The sequence below is a fragment of the Urocitellus parryii genome, chromosome 6, assembly GCF_045843805.1.
Source record: "Urocitellus parryii isolate mUroPar1 chromosome 6, mUroPar1.hap1, whole genome shotgun sequence".
Lineage (NCBI taxonomy): Eukaryota > Metazoa > Chordata > Mammalia > Rodentia > Sciuridae > Urocitellus > Urocitellus parryii.
Genome location: NC_135536.1, coordinates 47,549,455 through 47,573,146, shown reverse-complemented (window position 1 = coordinate 47,573,146; position 23,692 = coordinate 47,549,455). Strand labels below are relative to the sequence as shown.

The window sequence follows — 23,692 nt, the reverse complement described above, 5'->3', positions numbered from 1 at the left end:
TACACATTTGAATGAAAACAAAATTTTTAAATATTCAATATGGAAGCACTGTTCTAAGCACTTAGGTTTAAGTTGTGAAAAAGCAAAAGTTCATTGGAGCTGAAAATTCTAGTGTTGGGGAGATGTGTAATAAGCAGATAAACCAATAAACATATCAGGTAGTAGTAAGTCATGAAGAAAACTCAGTACAAAGGACTAAAGAGAAAATTTAAAAATATTAAAAAAGGAAAACCAAAACAATTTAAATACAACAAAGGACTAGGGAATAATGGGGCTAGGGAAATAGGATTGCTTTAGGTAGGGAGGACAGGGAAGGCCTGTTTTATCATATAAGAACAGAGACCTGAAAAAAGTCTAAGAATGAACTTAGCAATGAACCTATAAGAAGCTCATTCAAGGCAGTCAGTAGAAAAAGTAAAACAACCGGAAGCCAGGAATATGCTTGGGTTTTTGAGGAAGAGTAAGAAATTCACTGTGGCTGAAGTGGAGTATGAAAGGAAAAGATTCTTAGGATATGAAGTCAAGCTATTATAATAATGTATCTTTAAAATGTTATGTATCAAAAAGTGTTAAACTTCCTATATCTTATTTCATTCCATGGAAGTCCCATAATTTAACCTATGTCCTGAAGATGGACATATATTTTATAATTTTGTGTATTTAAAGTGGTATAGAATATGTATGCTGGTTACTTTATGCACATATGCGGGTTTATCTATAGGATTTGAAGTTAATTTGTCCCCCAAAGAGACCATACTAATTTATATTTCATTCACAATAAAGAATTCCTGTTTCTTCTACATACTTAACCTCCATGGTAGTATGCTTTGAAAAATTCTGATTGTGCTTTTAATGTTTTTGTTGTTGTTGATGTTTTATTGGCTTTGAATGTTTGTTTTATTTTTGAGATGGGATCCCACTATGTTGCCCAGGCTAGTCTTGAACTCCTGGGCTCAAGGGATCTTCCTGCCTTTACCTCTTGAGCTGGGACTACAGGCATGCACCTATCCATTGTTTTTGTTTTTGTTTTTTAATGTGAATGAAAATGAGCATATTTGATTAAGTTCAAAAGTCACTTGGGAGCTTCCATATGGTCAAAGCATAAAAATGCAGTAGTCCATAATAATACCCCAAAATGTGTTATGTGTTACGTATAAGGGGTGGGGGATGTGAAGTTAAAACTCTTTATCAAAAAATTTAAGCTAGTGTAAATAGAAGAACTGAAGGGATTTTTTAAAAAAAATCTCAGTTTAAAATGCTTACAGAGTTAAGCAAGGATCATTATTTTTGATGCTAAAGCCATTAGGTACAAGTTTGCTTGAGAATAGGATGTTCACTTATAGTCATAGATCATCCCACATATTCTTTACATTTGTAAAGGGTAATTGTACCTTTACAATGGAGGTTATGGAAATAATCACTTAATCTTGTATACCTGACTCCTATATTATAGTACATATAGGAAATAGAACAAGTTAAACGACTCCATGAAGGAACAAATAAAACTAGAATGTAGTACATTTTGTGAGACAACTGTTGTAGATTCTTCAAAAAGACATTATCTTTTTAAAAGTTGGGGGTGGTGTTTGTTTTAGATTTTTAAGAAGACAATACTTGAATGTAATACATGAACACTTATGGAATCTGGTTTCAAAGAAAATAAATAAGTAATTTTATAGGTAATTTAGAATATGATTGACTATTAATCGATGTTATAGAATTAAAATTTTTTCCCAGGTATAATAATGGTGTTAGCTATATAGGAGGATAACCTTACTCATAGATGAGTCCTGAAGTATATAGGCAATGAAGAGTCATGGTATCTGCAAACTTACTTTCAGATACTTCAAAAACACATATATACAGCAAAAATAAAGCAAATTTGGCAAAATGCTAATAGCTTTTGAATTTAGGGGGTATATATGTGTGCATTTTTATAACTTTTTCATCTTTTCTAGGTGTTTGAAAATTTTGTTAATAAAATATTGAGAAAAAGATTTTTTTAAGTCATTATATGATTTGTACTGTTGGTGTTTTGGAGTTATTAGATATTTTTGCTACTTTTTTGTTATACTGTTGGATCCATAAAACGTCAGTGAAATCTCTTAAGACACTCCATCATGACCCTACTTTCCAGGCCAAACTGAAAAAGTAAAGCTATTTGCTTAAAATAGAGTAATGAGCAATTAGCATACTGGAAAAGTAGGCTGACCTTGGAGCAAACTGCTGATATTTAAATACACTTTGATATACACTTTGAGTATCCAAACTAAGACCTTGGCAAGCTTCAAGATTGGAGAATGGAATTGAAGGTTTTCACATTAAACTGGGTATCTTAACAAAGGCAAAAGTTATTTTCTGCAAGTAATGCTTGCTGGCAATTGGTACAAACAAATGTAAATTACCTTCAGAGGAATGCAGTCTGAATTAGGCCTCCAGAAATTCCATAGGGTAGGAACTCACAATAACTTGGGGCTGGAGTTGTGGCTCAGTTTTAGAGCACTCGCTTGCCTGGCACATGCAAGGCCCTGGGTTCAATCCTCAGCACCACATAAAAATAAAGATATTGTGTCCAACTACAAAAAAAAAAAAAAAAAAAAAAAAAAAGATAACTCAGTAAATAAGGAAACAAACTGTTGGTGTGTTAACAAAATGAAAACAGATTTAGATCCCTAACAGTTATCAGTTATTGATCCTTATTATAGGAATGTGATTTTTCAGATTGTAACATTACTATGTTTGAAATGTTTAAAGGAAAAATGAAAGACTCATAAAGATTTTTAAAAAAGAGAACCATATAGAGCTTATAGAAGTAAAAATGTATTTACTAAAAGTAAAAAGAATATCAGTCACTTGAAAGGAAGACCTGAAGAATTACCCAGGATAAGGATATGAAAAATATGAATCTTAGGAAATATGTGGAATGGGATAAGAAGGTCTAATATGTCTAATTGGAATTCTGGAAGGAGACAATGAAAGAGAGGCAATATTTCAAGGGTAACAAATAATTGATAAAAGATATGAATCTTTAGAAACAGAAGCACATACTCAACTAACTAGAATGAATAGATACAAACCCATACCTAAATATGTTTCACTGACACTGCAGAATGGAAAGACAGGAGTTTAAAAGCTGCAAAGAGAAAAAAAAAATAGAGAATCTACAAACCCTAAAAGCAGTGTTTTTAGTACCGACAATGGAAGATAAGACAGTAAAACAATATCTTAAAGTGCTAAGGGAAAATAACTATCTTTAGAGAATTGTGTACTGAATAAAAGTTTCAAGAATAGCAGTAAAATAAACACAAAAACTTAAAAATTTCGCTACTATCTGACCTTTATGAAAGAGACTTCTAAAGAATATATCAGGAAAGAAAAAGAAAAATTATACAAATATTGAAGGAATAAGTGATCAAAGAAATTGGTAAATGTATAGTAAAATAAAATGTTATCTGAATATAATAATCTATACTTTGGAGTTAAAGAGCAGAATTAAAATATTGGTCATTGGTATGTAATTCAGGAATTTAGTAAGAGAATAAGTGTTCTTGATAGTATTACAACACTAACTTTAGACTTGAAAAATATATAGGAAAAACATGATTCATTTTTTGAAGATTTCATTCAAGATTATAACAAATGTATGCCACTGTAAATACAAAAAAGTTCCAAACTCTTCCTTTAAATTGATGATAGGAAAGAAGGAACAGAAAAGGAATTATTTTTCCCCAAGGAAAAAGTTAAAAAAGAAAAGAAATTCTGTTAATGTTTCTATATAAAATTTCTACATAAAATTTTAATTACACTATTATACTTCACTATAAATAAGAGGTACTGATTTGATTAAGCATTCTTCTACCAGGAAAAAATACTAACCATGGGAATATGTCCTTTTGACTATGATTTTTAAAAAAATTTTGAAGACTCTAAAACTTGATTTCATTTATTTTTTTAAATATATTTATTTTACATCTGTTTATACTGGGGATGGTATTTTTCCTTTTATATAACCAGTGCTTGGTTATACCTGTGTATTTTGGTCTTTGCTCTAACAAGTTTTAATGAGTGATTATGTTAAAATCAACATAACTTTTTGTTATTCCAAATATGATTATAAAATTGTTGGTCATTTTCATAAGAATAAAAAGAATCTAGCAGGAAAACCCAAAAAAAAGGCCAGATTCTGAAATTTTATATATGAGTTAAATCTTAAACTACACTTATCTTTAAACCATTATACAGCAAGTCATACACTGAAGTCAGATTTGTTGCCATTATCTTAATTATTCCAACCTTTTGCATCTTCCTGCACATGAATGAACCTGAAAACAGCTCTGAAGTCCTTTATTTTGCCAACATTCATAGCATTTTGAAAATTTTTGATTATTTTTTCTAGTTATAAACTAAATAATACTTTTAGTTTTAATTAATGGTTTTGTTTTCTCTGTTTTCATAATCTGAAGGTTTTGTTTTTGAACTCCTACCCATTTATCACTATTCATTAAAAATTTATTGAGCTCATATATGCCAAGTAGTAGGAATTTAAAGAGGGTATAGTTCTTGATTTTGAAAAGTTAAGGAAGCTAGCATAAAAGTATGCAGTCTACTAAAAAGCAGGAATTCTTAATTTGTTTTTATCTATTACTATATTATCAATAGTTAAATAATTGTACAAGAGAATAAAAAAATGGGAAGACATTTCAAGTATGAGTTTTTAAGATAGAAAAAGGAGACCAAGGACATTAGTAAGATATAATGGTGTTATATTGTTGTGAATGAGCATGAAACTTTTAGGGAAGAGTATAAAGTTCTCTGTTGCAGCAGCATGGAAGAATAGTAGAAGTTTCAGTAAATGGTTGATTTTAACCAAGTCAAAAAGGACTTATGTGATGGGTTAAGGAATTTAGGCATCAGAGAACCAAATGTTTCCGATAATCAGGAAAGCCTATGATTTTTAATTGTTGTTAACAAACTGTTCCCTCCACTCCACCTTTCTATTTCACTATTAAACTGAATGTAATGCAATGTTGTTTAAGCCCTCTATTCATACATAACAATACATATAACTTTGTTTAATCAGTAGTTTCTAAACGAAAAGTTAAAATCTCTGAGAAGTTTAAATTACTAGTTTATTTGTAAGTTAAGTAAAATTTGTCTTTAATTTTGTGAACACAAGACTTTTTTAAATTTATTTTTTATTCTAATTTGTCATGGGAACACAGGACTTTTAAAGAAATTTTCAAATGCAGCCATAAATGTAATTTTTTAAATGTCATAAAGTTTAAAGTTTATTTTTAAAAGCAGTACTTAAAATTTTTGTGTTTTTGATTTGAGAACTAAATTGCCCTTCTCAAGAACATGATTCTTAATGCTGATTACAAATTCTGTTAATGTTTCTACATAAAATTTTAATTACACTATTATATTTCACTATAAATAAGAGATATTGATTTGATCAAGCATTCTTCTACCAGGAAAAAATACTAACCATGCGCAGTATGTCCTCTTGACTATGATTCACACATAATTTTATAAAAAAGACATGAGAGACTTGGAGACTTTTTGGCGGAAGAGTTTGAAAATAGGAATGGTTAGTTCTTAGAATTTAACTTCATTAAGAAGAATGAGAATTGTCCAGTGAAATGCCCAAATATGGTATCAAAATTTTCTTTAATGATACTGAGTTCCTTTCAATGTTTCTATTCAACAAATTTCTCAATTCTTGATTTTGAGAACATTGTGCTAAAGTGTCTGTTGTTTTTAATGCTGTTCCATTGTATTTGCTAATAATAAAGAGCATTTTCCTGCTTTACACCAAAAAATTTACATTCAAAATATGTGTGTTCTCTGATTTCTTTTCTTACAGCTTGCCAGTATTTGCCGTGCTGAAATGTTTTAATTTAAAATTTCCTTCCTTTGTATCTTTTAGTTTTCTCTGTTGCTGCTTTTTCTGTGACACAAGCCTTTCATTATAGTCACTCTTCTTTTTTCCTTCCCCACTTCTTTCTTTTCCTTTTTTAAAGCCATGAGAAGCCGATCCATTGGTGAATGTGCTCTGCCATCGGCCTATATACGCAGTGCTAAAAGTGCTCCTGTTCTGATCCATACTTCCAAACCCTTCTTGCCTGATATTGTTCTCACTCCCCTTTCTGATGAGCTTTCAGGTAGTGCCACCTCTGCTAATTTCTGCACCACCTTTTTCACTTTTTAATCCTCTGCTTTCAAATTTTGCTTAATCAAATAAACTCTTCAAAGTTAATTTCTTTGGGGGAGGTATGGGAAACTGGAAATGATTGAGAAATCAACATTTTGAGTTATTTGAACTCTAATGCTATCCTTGCAGTTCATTCTGGAAGTGCTAAGTTTAGTGCTGTGCCAATGTCCAATATTTTGGGTTGTAAAAGGCTAATATTTTGATTTATGTTTGGGTTTTTTCTTAAGGTGGTTTAAAGAAGTAGTAATGCATATTTGTATCATAGATATCTCATAAGGGGTGACTTAAGATAATCAGAGTCTTGACTTTTAATTTCCCATTGTTTGACTAACAATATGGTAAATTTTGAATAATTTTTTCGATTATCTACAGTAATGGAACTAAGTAAGGGCATGTAGTCATAGGGGAAATACATAATCTAAAAGTTGTTTTGGAATAAATTGTATTTATATTAGATATAATAGTATGTAGAATTCATTTGAGTGAGATGTAAGACTCGATTTACAAGGAGCTTCAAAACCTACTCAGCATTTCCATTCTGATTTAGGTGCTTCATCTCTAGTACTGGGATGTCCTACTCTTTTATTAAGATTTAATTAACACCAAATACATGTTTTTTGCATTCACTTCAATGGGGTTAGGGAATTATGCACACCCATATACATCATAACCTCAAACAAAATATAGAATGTTTACCCTAAAAGTTCTCTAGCAGTTGGAGAAGAATTTGAAAATAGGAATGTTTCATTTTTAGAATTCAGCTTCATTAAGAAGAATGAGAATTGCCTTAGAGAAGTACCCAAATATGGTACCAAAATTTTCTTTGAACTATTGATACTGAGTTCATAACCACCAACTCTCTCCCGCTGCACTTACAACCACTTTTTTTTTTTTTACAACCACTTTTTAATTTCTCTCACCATAGATTAGTTTGTCTTTTGGAAAAAAATGTATAAATAAAACCATACAGTGCCTTTTGGATAGAAACACACTTGTCTTGGGTTCAGTTACTGTGCATTGTGCTAGTTAAAGAAACTTACGTTGTTAGATAATTTCCTATCCCTTTTTTAGAGTATTTTCTTAACATTGCCACTTTTAGTGAAATTGCTGGTGTTTTTGCTGTTGTTAATTATTTGTTTTAAAGTCCATCTTATTACTCTTCAGTTCCTAACAGACTGAAAGAACTATGAAGGAAGATTCATTTGTATTAATAATGATATTTCAGTTGAAGTTCCCCATTCCTAATCCAAATAAGATCAGAAATATCTTCCAAGTCAATGGAGCTAACATAATTAAGAATTATCAATTAGTAGGTTTAAAAACATCTACCTAGGATTACAATTAGTATTCTTTGGAAATATTATAAATGAAAAAAACATAGTACTTGAGTTCCCAAACTGAGAAAATTAAACATTCAGTTACTAGATATGATATGTTTGTTTTTAAATTCAGGATACATTGACTGGGAAACATTTACTTCAGAATATTTTAGGATGTTTTTGAGAAGTGTCCAAGTATCATTGTGAAGTCATAATGCAATTAATTAGAAACAGTTTATATTGAAATTAGAAGTCAGTTTTGCAGTTTAGTTGATGACAAAAATAAGTGAAAGTTTGGCCTCAGACGAACCTGGATGCTCAATAGTATTTAAGAATGAATGAATTTTACACTAGAAGAAATAGGCAACATGAATATTTTGGGCTCTCATATTTTGTTTCTTCAGTATCTTCCTGAGTAGTATAGATTTTGGTTGCTTACATTAAAATTGTAACTTAGTTACTTAAGTTGGTAAACAAAACAGTGTTTCTGTCTTAACAACTAAAGTAGATACAATTAAAAGAAACTCCCAGTTTATTGTAAACTTTGCTTAAGAGTTTTTTGCTTCAAGCTTTTGAAAACATTCAATGCAAACCATTTTTCACTTGTTTAGAAAAAATAAAATGAGTTTTAGTCACTGACTCTTAAGTTTGGTTGGATTGTATGTTTTCCAGTTGTTAAAAACTGTCAGAAAGATTTTTTTTCTTCAGAATTTTAATGGCTTTACAAAATATCTTTTCTGAAATGTAAAGATTTTTAAAAATCTAAAACAAAATGAGGTCACTCCTTTTAAAATACTTTAAAGTACTACCTTAGCTAGCGCATGAGAAGTTCCTATTTCATAATTCTTGCTTTGCTGTAAATACACAATTGAGAAAGATTGCCTTTTTAAAAAATTTTATGATTTAAATATTTACGAAGAGTGTTTAAAAGGAGTTTTCTGAGTGGCACTTTTATTGGTTTTATTAATTTTCCCCATTTGCAGTAAAATGTCTTCTATGATAAAATTAAGATTTAAATGATGTGGAGACACCAGTCAATTAAACAGAACAAACCTTATATCTGATCATCAAAATAATAAATGTTCATTTTTTAAAATGTTGGTTATATGTGAAGGTATATGAGAAAATATACATAAGCTCCTAAACCAATGCTTACTATTGATAACTTAAAATGCTTTTGCTGTTTGTTTTATACATTTGTACATGTAAAAGTATAATTAGAGTGAGTTAGTTTGAATTAGAAATCATTTTCCTCTTAGAACTTTTTGAAAGAAACCACATATAGCATTTTATGATGCAGAAGAAGAAAATTATTTTCCCTGAAAACTGACTGATGAGCAAAGCTAGAATCTTCCAACCTGCTGCAGAAATTTAGAATACTTTTTAGGAGATGTATAGATACAGAGAAGAAGAGATTAAATGCACATAATGTCCATCAACATATTGAAGACTCCCAGAAGTCCTGTTAAAAAAACATGTAGTCCAATATTTCTTAATTTTTTTCCAGATGTATACATATTGACAGCCTATAGTATTCAGGATTCAAAGAGGAAAAAATTGGAAAACATTGAACTAACCTTCTAATACGGAAAACAAACAAACAAAAAGCATTATAGAAATTGGATGGGATTGTTCTTATTCCAGTGTATATTGAAGAAATCTGAGTTATTGAATTGATTATTGCCCCTGTGGTTCTCTAAGGCAAATTGAAGGCTTGGAATTTGTTTCTTTAGGGATTAGCTAGTACTATATTTAAAAAAAATTACCAAAGCCTTGGATCCTCAACCAGTTCAGTTGGTTGGTTGTTTCTTCCGAGGTTTAAGTAAATTTTACCTTAGTTTGATTTATAAGCCATTGATATACATTCAAAAGTCAGAACTAAGAAGGAAAGTAAACAGGTGAAGAAAGTGCAGGCTTAAATGAATATATAATAAAATGTTTTCTGGGTCTATCTCTCAGATCAGGAATTTAGGTTTCTGTTGCTCCTTCACCAAACAAAAAAGAGAAATAGCACTGAAACTACTAATAGTGTTTCTAGCTTTTGGTTAGAAATAGAATTTATTAGAAAAGTACATAACAAAGTACTCTGGAATAATTGTGGGGGTGGGGAGAGTACAAGGAGATTCTTTTGAGTCCTCTTCCAACCCTGGCTTTTCTGTTTTGTTTTTAACATGTTTCTTTGAGAATGGACCATCAATTTTCAAAGTATCCTATTTTTCACTAGCCCTTGTTTTTTCTCCATTATATCTTCTTATTGTCCATTCTGTCTAGATTGTTTTGTGATACTGTATGGTATAATTTTGTATATATCTGTCGACTAATTCTGTTGAATAACTGAATATACTTAAGCTCTGGGACCAGTTCAAGGAAATTGTCACTATGCCAATGTGACATGATTTCTTAACATGACTCATATGTAACATTTGAAAAAAAAAAAAAAGCAGCTGGGTGCTATGGTGCACCCCTGTAATCCCAGTGGCTTGGGAGGCTGAGGCAGGAGGATCTTGAGTTCAAAGCCAAGCCTCAGCAATAAGCAAGGTGCTAAGCAACTCAGTGAGACCATGTCTCTAAATAAAATACAAAATAGGGACAGAGGTTGTGACTCAGTAGTCAAGTACGTGGAGCTCAATCCCCTTTACCCCCCCCCCAAAAAAAAAGTATTTTCCCACATGCTTGTCTCAGATTTTCATATATATTGTATGTGGGCAACAGCTCAGAGTGTGGAACTGGGAGTTGCACAAACACCTAACACCTCTTTTTATAACTCAGTACTAACTCTGTTGCCTGAGCAAGCATACTCTTCCTGGCCTCTCCTATTGACTATTGAAAATTACTACATTAGATTGATTGATGATCTCAATCATCATTCTTAAGCAAATTTGCTTTTACTGCCCAAAATAATGCCTTAATGGAAAAAAAAATATGAAGAACTGAAGTGTGGTGGGAAGTTTATTTTGTGTATACTTCTATAACTGTTCCTTATTTAATATCAAATCATGCTGGAATTAAGTCTGTAGATCTATTTTCTTTCATTCAGTTCTCAAGAACTGATGATTCTTGTGCCATTTTTGTTGTGATTAGACTCCAGCCTATCTAGTACAGAGCCTATAGGATGCTAACTTCAATCTGTAGAGCAAAATATTTTAATCTTTGTTCTTCTGTTTCCTTATTATAAAAAAGATGGTCTTTCTCACACTCGTTTTTCTATTCTACCTAATCAGGAGGAGAATTGTCTATTTCTAATTAGACAAGTAGCCCCTTCTTTGTACAGTTAATGAATTTTTTTCCTATCAAAAATATGCAATAGGATATTAATCTATGCATCTTTTCTCTCTCTAATTTGTTGGTATAGCATAATTCCAAGTTACATATTTTTTCTGAAATAATTTATTTTTAAAAGAAATGTTTAGGTTGACTTAAAATGGTGGTTATGTAACATTCTCATAAACAAATAAAACTATATTTTTAACCCTAAAAAATATTAGTTATTTTTCTATGTCCAGAATTTAAAAGTCATACAAACAATATTAGAAGGATTAGAGTAGAAACAAAGGATAGTTTAGTAGGACAAGTCTTAGTTGTTTAAAATTAAAATTATTTGAGTTGAATTCATTAAAGTCTTTTCATATGATTTCAGTGATGTGATTACTGCTTTGAATTACCTATATTAAATATCTAGTCTTGAAAAGATATAAAGTTTTTACTAGCATAGATGCTTTTTGGTTGTTAATTACCTTGAAGATACATTGCCTTTGTTGCCCAAATAGGCAAAAATAAATAAATAAATAAAATAACTTTGCCTGGTAATTAGCAGAAAAAAAATGTGTTTCCAGATAGCATCAATTTCTATTTAAACTAGTGTGAATGATTTTATGAATTTAGGAGCCATAAAAGAATTACAGTGAATATTGTGCTTGATCAAGAAAAGAAATTAACTTTGGTAAAAGGGATTGGGGTACTTGGTTCTACAAATAATTTCAGATACTATTAAACTTAACTTGAGGTCCCTCCCCCTTGAAGAACTCTTAGTTTTTGCCAATTAGCTACTAATTTTTTATATAAAAAAATGTTCTTCCTTTCTACCAGTGTTTATCTAGGCCATGTGCCCAGTACTCATTCAAGCAATGGAGATATTCTAATGAACAAGATAGAAATCCTTAAGAAACTTAAATTCTGGTGGAAAGAAGTTTTTTTTTTTTCCCTTGGTTACTATCTAATTTTCAAACTAGCAAAGGAAACTTTTCTTTGAAACATAAAATTTAGAAAAAAAATTTATAATACAAACATAATTACCAACACTTTAATACTATGCATTATCAAGAAAACCTAGGGAGGGGTGGGTATGATGAAGTATCAGGGAATGAAGTTTATCAAACTGTGGTGACTATGTATGAATTTCCACAGTGAATCCCGTGTGTGTGTGTGTGTGTGTGTGTGTGTGTGTGTGTGTGTTGTTATAGAGCACTAAATTAAAAGTAATGAAAACAATGAAAGAAGGGAGATCAACAGAGCATAGCAAGTGGATGTGGGGGAGGGAGGAGGGAAAAGAAAGAGAAGGTACGGGAGAATGAGATTGATCAAATTAGGTTATATGCATATATGATGATGGCATAATGAATCTTATTATGTGTAAATACAATGCTCCAATAAAAATATAAAATAAAATTAGAGTTTATACTTGTAAAACTAACCTAAAAGAAAACCCAAAGATAATATATGACATTTCTGTAAATTTTAGGCTCTGCAAGAGGCATTTACTCAATGTTTTAAAGTTTTTTCTTGTTAAAAACATTTTATTTGTTTTATCCATTAAATGATTTCAAATATTTTAGGTTAAAATAATTTAAAAACCTGTTTTCCAAATTAAAATATTAGTAGCATAATTAAATTGTTTGAAGGATATTTTTATTCAACTCTGATACCATTATTGTTTTTAACAATCTAATACAAAGTTTTTCAGTTTTTTTCCTCTACAATTGACAAATATTTGTCTAGCTTTTGATTGCTAAGATTTTTGTCTTTATGGAAGTAAATCACTATGCTTCAATGTAGTTTCTTAATTAATTTCACCAACTTCTTTTTTAAAAATTAATGAATTATTTCATGAATATAAAACGTGTAACATTATTTAAGAGAGAATATGAACTAATTTCTGCCGTATTTAAAATCATAGCTCTTCACTTTATAGCTGTAACCCTGGACAGATCACTTAAACAGTTTCTTGATCTTTAAAACAGGGCTAATAACACTTTCCTTACCACATCATTAAAAATTAACTGAGTTTAATTGGCACATGGAGCAATATAATATATATCTTTTTTTATAAATATATAATTGTGTGTCTGTGAGGGTGTGTGTGTGTGTGTGTGTGTGTGTGTGTGTGAATAATGATGTTTAGGCATATTTTCCGAACCAAATTTAAGGAATTGAAATCAATTATACTTGGGCTGGGGTTGTGGCTCAGTGGTAGAGCGCTTGCTTAGCACATGTGATGCACTGGATTCCATCCTCAGCACCACATTAAAAAAATAAATAAAATTATTTTAAAAAATCAATTAGACTTGATTCAAGTGCTGACCTTGGTTTCCTGTTGCAATTATTTTTTCTTTGATTTTACACAATTAATATTGTTCCTATGTAGTAAAGCTTGAGTTAAAAATATTTATATTTAAATTCTTCACCTCTACATTATTGGTAGAAAAATATCCAGTAAGATTTTTTAAAAAACTCTTCACAAAAGTTTTAGACCATATTTGGTGACAACTTTTTGGAAAGAAAACATGGGCTAAAATAATGATTAAGTGTTCTAATATGCAGGTGAGGACTATGGGAAGAAATTCCTACAAAGAGAACTTAATACTAAACTTTCCTGGCTTCTTTAGAATGAAAAAATTGTGAAATATCAATACAGGGGAATAAAGATCAAAACTACTATTCTACTTTTTCCCTGAAGTTCATGTGTTTGCTGCTCATCCATTAACATTAGGGTTGTGTTGTTGTTTCGGGATTTGTTGTTTTTTTTCCCAGTATTAGGATTGAACCCAGGGGTATTCTAACACTGATCTGTATCCCTAGCCCTTTTTATTTTACATTTTGAAATACAGTCTCACTAAGTTTCCAAGGCTAGGCTTGACCTTGCCATCCTCTGACTTTAGTATCCCAAGAATATGACCACACCTGACTGTAATGTTATATTTAATGTTTTGAATTCTTAAGTTTGAACTTCCATAACATCCCAACTGTAAAATTTTAAAGAACTTTATTAGAAAATTATGTAGTATTTATTCTTTGCTGAGTTCTAGGATTTTGTATGGAAAGAAACATGGAGTGCATGTTGAATATACTATCTGTCCTCCTGGTGGAAGAGAAGTATAACAAATCCCTAATTAAATTTGCCAAGATTTATTAGTTATCTTCTGCAGTAACAAACATTTAATGAGCATAAATGCATGAATGTGAAGTTGGTAAGGAATTGTTCTGCTTTTCATTTAGAAAAACTTCTATTTAATGAAATGCATAAGAAAGGCAAGCCAGTGAGTATTCCTCTCAGCTTAATGAGAAAACATACAATTGTTTCAACTTCAGGAGATATTATATATTTGACCTGTGTTGGGAACATACACATATATCTTCAGGAACTTTTTTTTTTTTTTTGTACCAGGGATTATAGATGTGCGCCACTGCGCCCATCAGGAATCTTGATATAATACAAACTTCTATGGATCTGAATTTAACCAAAGTGGATATTTTAGAGCCTCATACAAAAGGGTAATATTAATGAAATAACATTAAGTAGCAAAACAATATATTAATAAATCATAAATATAATGTATTTATTTAAATATTTATATTAAAATAGCAAAAAGACTGTCTCCTTTCGTCGATAACATGGCTCCTGAAAATAGTTTGCATGGCAATTTTCAGTTTATAAATGAGGAAACTGGTCTCAGCGTCTAGTGTAAATAAACCTATGTTCAAGACCTAGCACCATCAAGAAATTACTTTGAGATCTTGGACAAGTCACTGCTTTACTTTGGGTACAAATATTTCTTTTTCTTTTTTTTTTTTTTTAGTTGTTGACAGATCTTTATTTTGTCTATTTATTTATATGCGGTGCTGAGAATTGAACCCAGTGCCTCACACATGCTAGGCAAGGGCTCTACCACTGAGCCACAACCCCAGCCCCATACTTTGGGTACAGATATTTCTTACAGTTGTTCAGTTATAGTTCTGCTATTTTTAATCTTTGCATTATAACCCTAATAGTAGCAACAACTAACTTTTTAAACCCTTTGTCCTTTATTGATTATATTTTGCTGGCTTCTGAAAACAGTTTGTTACCCATTCCTAGGCAACTTAAAGTCCTTCATGGCTTCATAAACATGATATTTAACTTATAAAATTTGTCTTTGAATATGTGTATATATCTGAACAGTTAAATACTACTTCATCTTGTTATTTCCAATTTCATAAATATTTTGAGGATTCACTATATACTTTGTGCTTAAGACAGTGAAAAATAATGCAGTGACATAGAACACTAATCCTACTTCTCAAAGTTTATGATTATGAATTTTAAAAAGTAACTTAATCTTTCTGGACCTCAACTTCCTCATCTGTAAGAGAGTTAATAAATTGGGTAATCTCTAAATGTCCATTTTGACTCCAGAATCTGTGACTCTTATAAAGAGATGTAAGAATCTATTATAGATAGTTTTTAGAGTTTGGTGGTTGTTTAATGGAAAGGGCCAATAATAAGCTAAGATTTCGTCTTAGCAGGTTTGTCAAGAACAAAAAAGTTGAATAAGTTTTTTTTTGTATGTATTGACTTTATTTGATAGAAGTGAAAAGATGTTAATACTGTAATAAAATAAAGCAGAATATCTCAGAAGAGCAGTCGTTTCTGAAAAAGAGAACTTTTAGGAAGAGGGTGGAGATTTCTACTTATAATATGTCATCAGTCAGGCAAGATTTGAAGAAAAGATGACACACAGAGGAATTTACAGGAGTCTGCAATAGGACATTTAAATCATCTTTATGTGATAAAATCTGATTTTCTTATTTTCCCCATTTGGAATTTTAGGTAGGAAAAAATAAATAATTCAAATTAAATTTTAATTGCTTGATTTATTGGCACAGCTCTATCTTTAACTGCACTTCCAAATGTTTCATTACCTCACTGTCTGTTTCTATGCATGTTAACATTTTAAAATGTATTTTGGTAGATTTCTAATTCATTGACACTACATGCTATAGTGGCTTGTGCCCATCATTTTTTTTAAACAGATTTGTATTTTTAATTGATTTTCTTTCATTGAACTTACAAAATATCTCAAGATTTTTTTTTTATTTTAAAGCATATACTTAGGCTGTGGTTAAAATGGTTGCTTATTTTTTATATTCATATAGTTCCTACTCTATATAAATTCTCTCTTTTACAGATATTGATGATGCTCAAATACTTCCTCGCTCAACTAGAGTCAGGCATTTTTCACAAAGTGAAGACACTGGAAATGAAGTTTTTGGTGGCTTGAATGAGGAACAGTCATTGCCTCGAAGTAGCAGCACTTCTGACATCTTGGAACCATTCACTGTTGAAAGAGCCAAAGGTGCAGTTCCTGTCATTGACAGTTCATCCCGTCATGCACCAAGCTTGCAGAGTTCCACAGAGGCTTCTTCAATAACTAGATCCACTGAAAGCTACATCACTGATACTCATAGTAGAGAGTCTTCTCTGGAAGTTGGTGATAGCATATATGACCATCTTTGTCATTTAATAGGTCCAGTAGAACTTGCAGATTCAGCTTTCGAACAAATCCAGTACATTGACCTTGAAGGAGATGACGATCTTCTTTCTTCCCTGAAAGAATATTTTAAAGAAAGTCAGGGTAAAAATGAGATAGGTAAAGATACAGCTTCTCCAGAAGTGATTATTGCAGTAACTAGGGATGAAAGATCATCCTTAGATAAATTAGAATACACAGATCAGGAAATTAAATCAGAAAATGTCATGTCTTTTGTTGGGACTCCTGAAAATATGCAGTTTGAAAAAGAACCAAACTCATCTGTCTTCGTGAGTAATATTGCACCTAATCAGTCAGATACTTTCATGAGACCACAAACTTCTGAAAAATCTGAGCAACCAAACATTGATAAAAAGTCATCGGAGCCTAGTTTAGATAGCCCTTGTGATAAAGAAAAAAGGAAATATCTGTATAGACAATCAGCCACAGAATTAGATGCCTGTGTAGACGTAACACTAGCTGAAAAGCTTAAGGGTATGCAAATTAATGAAAAAATCACTGTCCCACATGTAATGCATGTCAAGAAGACTACACTAAAACCATCTGTTAACTGCAGAGTGCCTCATAGTTCAAACACTAGCAAACTTTCTCCAACTAAAAGGAGCTTGTCTGAAACAGTAACCCATAGGGCCAAAATCATGAAAATTGCTACTAAGAAACGAAATAGTGTTCATGTTACTTTTAGACCATCTACTGAGTCTGTTCAGTTTTATAATCCTCTGGAAAACAAAGAGGCTCCATGGAAGATGAGACTACGGAAGCTTGGTGGCTTTAGTAGTAGTAACAATAGCAGCACCAGCAATCTCCATACCAGCTCAACTAGTGGTACAGAGCTTGTAAAACCTGGTGTGTACAGGCCTTTAGATACAATTAGTGCAGCATCTGTTAGTAGCAAAACAGTGAAGGAATCTACAGAGATTCCCACTACCGTATTACAAAAAGAAGAAATTGCAAGTAATCAGTTAAGTAGTCGTAGTACTCTTAGGTCATCAAGTCATGAGACAGGTCTACAGCAGGGCTCCCTGGGTGGCGTTTATAAAACTGTTGTACATGCTCTTTCGAAGCCGAAGGCAAATGTTTCCCCACAGAGGCAGAACAGAATGCCACCAGAGGCTCCACTGAGGGATCTGTACAGTCATGTAATGGGCTATTTTGGAAGGAAAGCTGCAGGTGAGCACTAACAGTGTGCAGAGCGCAAAAGGAGAAAGACAGCACCAGTTTGGCTTAATGCAACTGAAGCAAGCTATAAGCAATCAAAGAGCTTTGGGATGGTCACTGCTTTCTCTCTGTTTGGTTATGCATGCGCCTTTCCCCAGCTGTATTTTTCCCAGCATAAAATGTTTATTTAAATTACTAATTTCCCTTATAAGGCATTTAGTTAAACCTCTTTGCTGCTGAACAACAAGTTAGAAAAGAGGAAGATACAGGAAAAATTTAATGACCTTTCAAAGGCTACCTAAATCAGATATTTTCCTTAGTATGTATCACATGAGTCTTGAAATTCAAGTTTACTAAGGAGTCATTATACTTTCTCTCTTGCCCCACTATGTTTATTTTTAACAGGGCACTAGCTGTATCTAATTGGGTTCATTTGTTTTTACTGTTGAATTATGTGGTTTTATATTTTTTCTTGGTGAAAATTACTTTGACATCTAATAACATAATAAGTATTAAGGCCTACAATCAACACCTACATATAGTTAACGGGTCATTGACGAAGAAATTATTTGTTAATTTTCAAAATGAATTTAATAATTTTTAAGTCACTTCCAAACATGCTGTAAGCTTTTAGTGTTGCATTCATTTGTATAGAATGCACGTCATGTAATTGAAACACTTATCATTACTTTCTTTTTTCTGACATTTTAAATGTGCATAAAGGTTTCATGAAGTTAATCCTAATTTAATTATGGAACCTCTGTGGACAGATTACAGAAAGAAAGCAAGATTATGAGAACTGTTTTATCTTGATTCAAAGTTAAAATAACTTAAAAGATATAGAAAATTAACTTTCAGCAGTAAGGTTGGTTTTGATTTTATTTGTTTTTAACATGGTTTTGTTAGCATGATTAACAACGCTGTATAATGCATCTTGCATTGAGCCATTAATGCCACCTGAGGGCAGTATTTGACAGCTTAGCAAAGCCTGGCCAGTAATATAAAGACAATGGTATTTCACAATGAATTCTGACCAGTACATTTTCTTATTCTGAAATGCTTTGTAGTTTTGTAAGAATATAAACAGTGCTGATTTGCTTTTCATTTTCAGAGAGATTAATTTCAAATAGCAATAGCAGTGACATAGACAACATCTTACTTTCAGTAAGTTAGTTTCCAAAGTTAAAATTTTCTTGTAATATAAATCATAATGTAGTCATTTAAAATAATTAAAATGATTTGTATAATTTTTTAAGCTTTTGTAAAGATGAACATCCTTTTTCCTGTACTAAAATTAGATTTTTTTTAGTGGATAGAAATAACATTCTATGAAAATCATAGAATTTTTATTTATAAATATCCAAACTTAAATGTACTTGTGTCCCATTGAGATTTGCATAGATTGAAGGGATATATTTCTTGCAAATATTCTTTGGGGGAAAATAATAAATTATTAAGTCTCTAAATAGAAACACATAGGCAGGAAGATAGATAAATAAATATACCAGTTTCTTTAAAGGCAATATTAACCTGACTTCAACTAGTGCTTATCTGTAAGCTTTCTTGCTGTTTAAGGTTATACTGAAGATTGACTAACATCTGCTTAGTTGAATAAAATAAATATCAATTTACTAATTCTTAAAATTAAATCTAAAAGAAGGAAAATTATTCATAAGTGCATGTTTGGCAAAATAATTGATATGGCATAGGTACTTTGAGTTATTTGAGTTTAGAAAGTGCAGTTAAATTTTTCCTCACTATATATAGTTATTTATTTGCTTTTAGTCAATAAAGAGGACATGAGCTCCAAACTGCCTCCTCTTAATAGTGATATTGGCAGCAGCAGTGCTAATGTTCCTGATCTGATGGATGAGTTTATAGCAGAACGACTTCGAAGTGGTAATGCCTCGGTAAGTTATATTTCTATTTTATTTATTTGGTTTCAGACAGGAAACTTAAGAGAACCAGAATATATTTATCTGTGTACATATATATGCATCTAATGCATATGTGGAAATTTTCTTTTAAAACAACCTTCTCCCATATTTAACCTTTTTAAAAAATTTTTTTAAATTTTTTATTTGTTTTAGTTAATTATACATGACAGTACAATGACCTTGACATATCATACATTTGAACCAGATGGGATATAATTTCTCATTTTTCTGAGTGTACAGGTTGCAGAATCACATTGCTCATGCGGTCACGTATATACACACATCAATAATAATGTCTATTTCATTCTGTTATCCTTCCTTTCCCCTCATCCCCTCCCCTTTTTTTCCCCTCCCCTCCCATCACTTCTCTCTACCCAATCTAAGGTGAGAGGAAAAAAAAAAGAATAGCTTCACCTTAACCCTTTTTTTAAGTTAAGGTTTTTATAATTACATTTTTGTAATACTTTTTAATCCAGAGATATAAAACAAGCAGGCTTGTAGTTTTCACCAAAAGAATATTGAAATATCTGTTTGTTCAAATAGTAGATTTAAGCCACTACCTTCCTAGTTCCCCCTACTTGGTCCCACCTTGGTGCCAGTTGCCAATGTCAATAGGAAAGATAACATTAGAGGTCAAGTGGCCCACCTCCCATGGTTTTCATAATGCAAATATTGCTTAATCATTCCAGATAACTTTGGAATAGACTTGAAAGTTTTTTTATTTTGAAAATAATGGCAATGTCTTATTCCTAATAATGCTTAATTGTTCAGGGAGGATGAGTATGTATGGGATTGGTCATACAACATTTGAGTTTCAAATTTTTGGTGACTTATCTTTTTTTAAGTTTATTTTTTTTCTTTTTTTTAATTTTTATTTTTTAGTTGTAGTTGAACACAATACCTTTATTTGTTTATTTTTTTGTGGTGCCAAGGGTAGAACCCAGGGCCTCGCACACACTAGATGAGCGCTCCACCTCTGAGCCACAACCTCAGCCCCTATTTTTTTTTTTTTTGAGTGGGTAAAAATCATTGTAGAATCATTATAGAATGACTTTTTAGACATCATCCTTCCTTCTTACCCATTCTCTCTTCTATTTACTGCTGCTTTTTCCTGTTAAATACTTCACTCTTAATTCTGTTTAATTTGAATTTACTGCATGGATCTTACTGAAGCTTTGCTTTAGGTAGATCAACATTGGTGTAGGCACCAGATCCAGCCCTTATATAAATTGCTTAATGAGTATGTTTCCCTCTCCTCTTGTAGGCCCTAAGTCTCAGAACTGAATGTGATGATTGTCTTGGAAATTAAAGGTTTCAGATGTTTAATGAGAATACATTTTTTTTAATGTTTAAATGTTTCTTGAATTTTTAGACTATGACAAGAAGAGGAAGTAGTCCAGGTAGCCTTGAAATTCCCAAAGACCTCCCTGATATTCTAAACAAACAGAATCAGATGCGCCCTATTGATGACCCTGGTGTGCCTTCGGAATGGACTTCTCCTGCTAGTGCAGGGAGCAGTGATCTTATCAGCTCAGATAGTCATTCGGATTCTTTCAGTGCTTTCCAATATGATGGCCGAAAATTCGACAGCAAGTATCTTTTACCATTTGAGTAGTATGTTTTGTATTGTCTGTTCAAGACTGACTTATGAATTATATAGCAGTCATCTTCCTTTCCAAAGTTACTCAGGCAGTTGATCCTGCATATTTTGATTTCATTTTCCAGTGAAATTCCAAAGGAAGTTTTAGGGAATCATCTTAGGTTGAGACTAAGTGCCAAACTAAGTGCATTTAAAAAACAATTCTGCCCTTTCAAAAACAAATTATAATTTTAAGACCAGATGAACTTTATATTAAAATAAAGGACGGTTATGGTTATGACTTACTACTATTTCATGTAGTCATATTTGGGAACCACTGACCAGTTATGTGCAGTGCTACATTACCCAGAACATTTCTTGAATTATTGTTTTATGTTAAAATAACATCAGCTGGATGTGGTTGCACACGCCTGTAATCCCAGCAGCTCGGGAAGCTGAGACAGGAGGATTTCGAGTTTAAAACCAGTCTCGGCAATGGTGAGGCACTTAGCAACTCATTGAGACCCTGTCTCTAAATAAAATACAAAATAGGGCTGGGGATGTGGCTCAGTGGTTGAGTACCCCTGAGTTCAATTCCTGGGTAAAAAAGAAAATAACATCAGTGATATAGCTTGTTACTGTATCACTACCACATAGTTATTCTGCTATTATTTTCTATTATACTTGGCACCAAAATTAAAAAGAAAAAGTAAAAACCTTGGCAATCAATTTTGTGAAGAGCTAGGAGATGCATTGGCGAATTATGTAATTCCTCCCTTCGTGGATTGATTGTATATTAATTCCAGACAAAACATGATTTAAAAGAAAGATGATTTTTATCCTATATGTATAATTTGTATATTTCCTGTGCTAGAGATTATAAAATGTTTGAAAAACATTATGTTACTACCCAGCAGAAAACATGAATAAGAATAGTCATGACATATCGTGTCTATGTAGATACAATAAATTATAAATAGATGTTTAGGGGAAATGTTAATGTTTGGTCTTTTTGGTGATTCAGCTGTCTTTTATATAAATATTTTTGTTTTATAACTGGGATTCATATATTCTTTCTTCCTTATAGACTTTGGCTTTGGAGCTGACACTGGAATTCCATCATCTGTTGATGTGGATTCATGTTCTGGCCATCATCAAAGTGCTGAAGAGCAGGAAGTAGCTAGTCTAACCACACTTCATATAGATTCTGAAACAAGCAGTCTCAATCAACAGGCTTTCTCTGCTGAAGTTGCAACAGTTACTGGTAAATTTATCACCTTTATATGTTGTAATTGAGTTTAGATGGATCCTATGATTATCATTCATATGATTATCATGTATGATTATTCATGATTTTGATATGATTATATGATTATTATGATATATGATACAAGTGATATAGCTTTGTATATACTTTTTTAGTCATTCATTGTGCTAGTTTTGAAGAATTAAGATACACAAACACATGTTTAATTTACATTGGGTTTTGCTGTATAGAAAGAAATAACAAAAGGGTAAAATTTGGCTATTGTCAAATCTAAAATATTAATATTTCTCTGCTAGAAAAAGCTTAAAGTAGAAAGAAAAGATTTAATGTTTTAACTACTTGCCTAGCACTAGCAGCACTATACAACTACCATCAGTAGTTCTATACAGTATTAATTTATCCTAGGTACCTGAGTTTCTATAGCTGGGATAAGAATGGGAGTAGATATTCTTATTTTTACTGATGGCTCTGATTTTATGTTAGTCCTACGGTAGTATGAGATGGGGTACCTAGATGCAAAAGCTTGTACATTATAATGGTTTTGTTAACCTTGGCCAGTTCATATGCTTAATCTTTTGAAGTATTGTTATTGGGATTTTAAGTATTATGTCTTAGGGAAAGGTATTGAAGAGCACTTCATGGTAATTTTATGAAATTATACTTACAGGCTCAGAAAGTGCTTCTCCAGTCCATTCAGCTGTGGGATCCAGGTCACAGACACCTTCCCCTTCTACATTGAATATAGACCACATGGAACAGAAGGATCTACAGCTTGATGAGAAACTCCACCACTCTGTTCTTCAAACACCAGATGATCTAGGCAATACTTGGAAATTAGATATTTGCCATTTTTCCTTTCAAAACATTAGTGTTAAAAGATCTAAAATAAGTCATCTTAAATTTGATTATGTATGATTATTATAAATGTTCAGACATTTCTGACTCTTAGAAATTTTTACTATATCATTTTTTCTAGCTTTTAAAGAAAGCTATCTATTCTGATTTTTACTCATTTTATCATAGTTTATTATAGTCTTAGTGATAGTATTATTTTTATGTTCTGTTATTTATTGATACAGTGCTGTTTCCTAAAATTTAAAATACATAATTGGTATCATTACTCTTAATATTATATTTGAAGATCCTACTGACTCACTGGAGTATTATTGCTTACTAATCAAGCTTTCAGTGCAAAAGTTTTGATCATCAATAATTTTTTAATTGATTTTTGACTTTGTGGGTATTCAACTAAATTTTAAAAGTAAACAGTCCATTGGGCTGGGGTTGTGGCTCAGTGGTAGAGCACTTGCCTGGCATGTGTGAGGCCCTGGGTTCGATCCTCAGCACCACATATAAATAAATGAATAAATAAAAGATCCCTTTACAACTAAAAAATATTTTTTAAAAAAGTAGA

General features: G+C 31.6%; 1 protein-coding gene across 9 annotated transcripts in view; it reads left to right on the top strand.

Annotated features, from left to right (window-relative positions):
• The window catches only part of Ralgapa1 (Ral GTPase activating protein catalytic subunit alpha 1), a 233,008-nt gene that overhangs the window by 89,757 nt on the left and 119,559 nt on the right, over window positions 1-23,692 (top strand). For 4 of the 9 annotated variants that reach the window (XR_013343785.1, XM_026414209.2, XM_077800264.1 and 1 more), the window contains exons 17-22: window positions 6,024-6,164; window positions 15,975-17,507; window positions 19,281-19,405; window positions 20,805-21,021; window positions 22,099-22,275; window positions 22,946-23,098. Coding sequence is in view for 8 of the 9 variants with exons in the window: in XM_026414209.2 (XP_026269994.2) it covers window positions 6,024-6,164; window positions 15,975-17,507; window positions 19,281-19,405; window positions 20,805-21,021; window positions 22,099-22,275; window positions 22,946-23,098 (2,346 nt within the window). In the remaining variant the exon portion in view is untranslated. The remainder of the gene's footprint in view (window positions 1-6,023; window positions 6,165-15,974; window positions 17,508-19,280; window positions 19,406-20,804; window positions 21,022-22,098; window positions 22,276-22,945; window positions 23,099-23,692) is intronic. The other 5 variants (XM_026414271.2, XM_026414244.2, XM_026414280.2 and 2 more) reach the window with 3 other exon arrangements.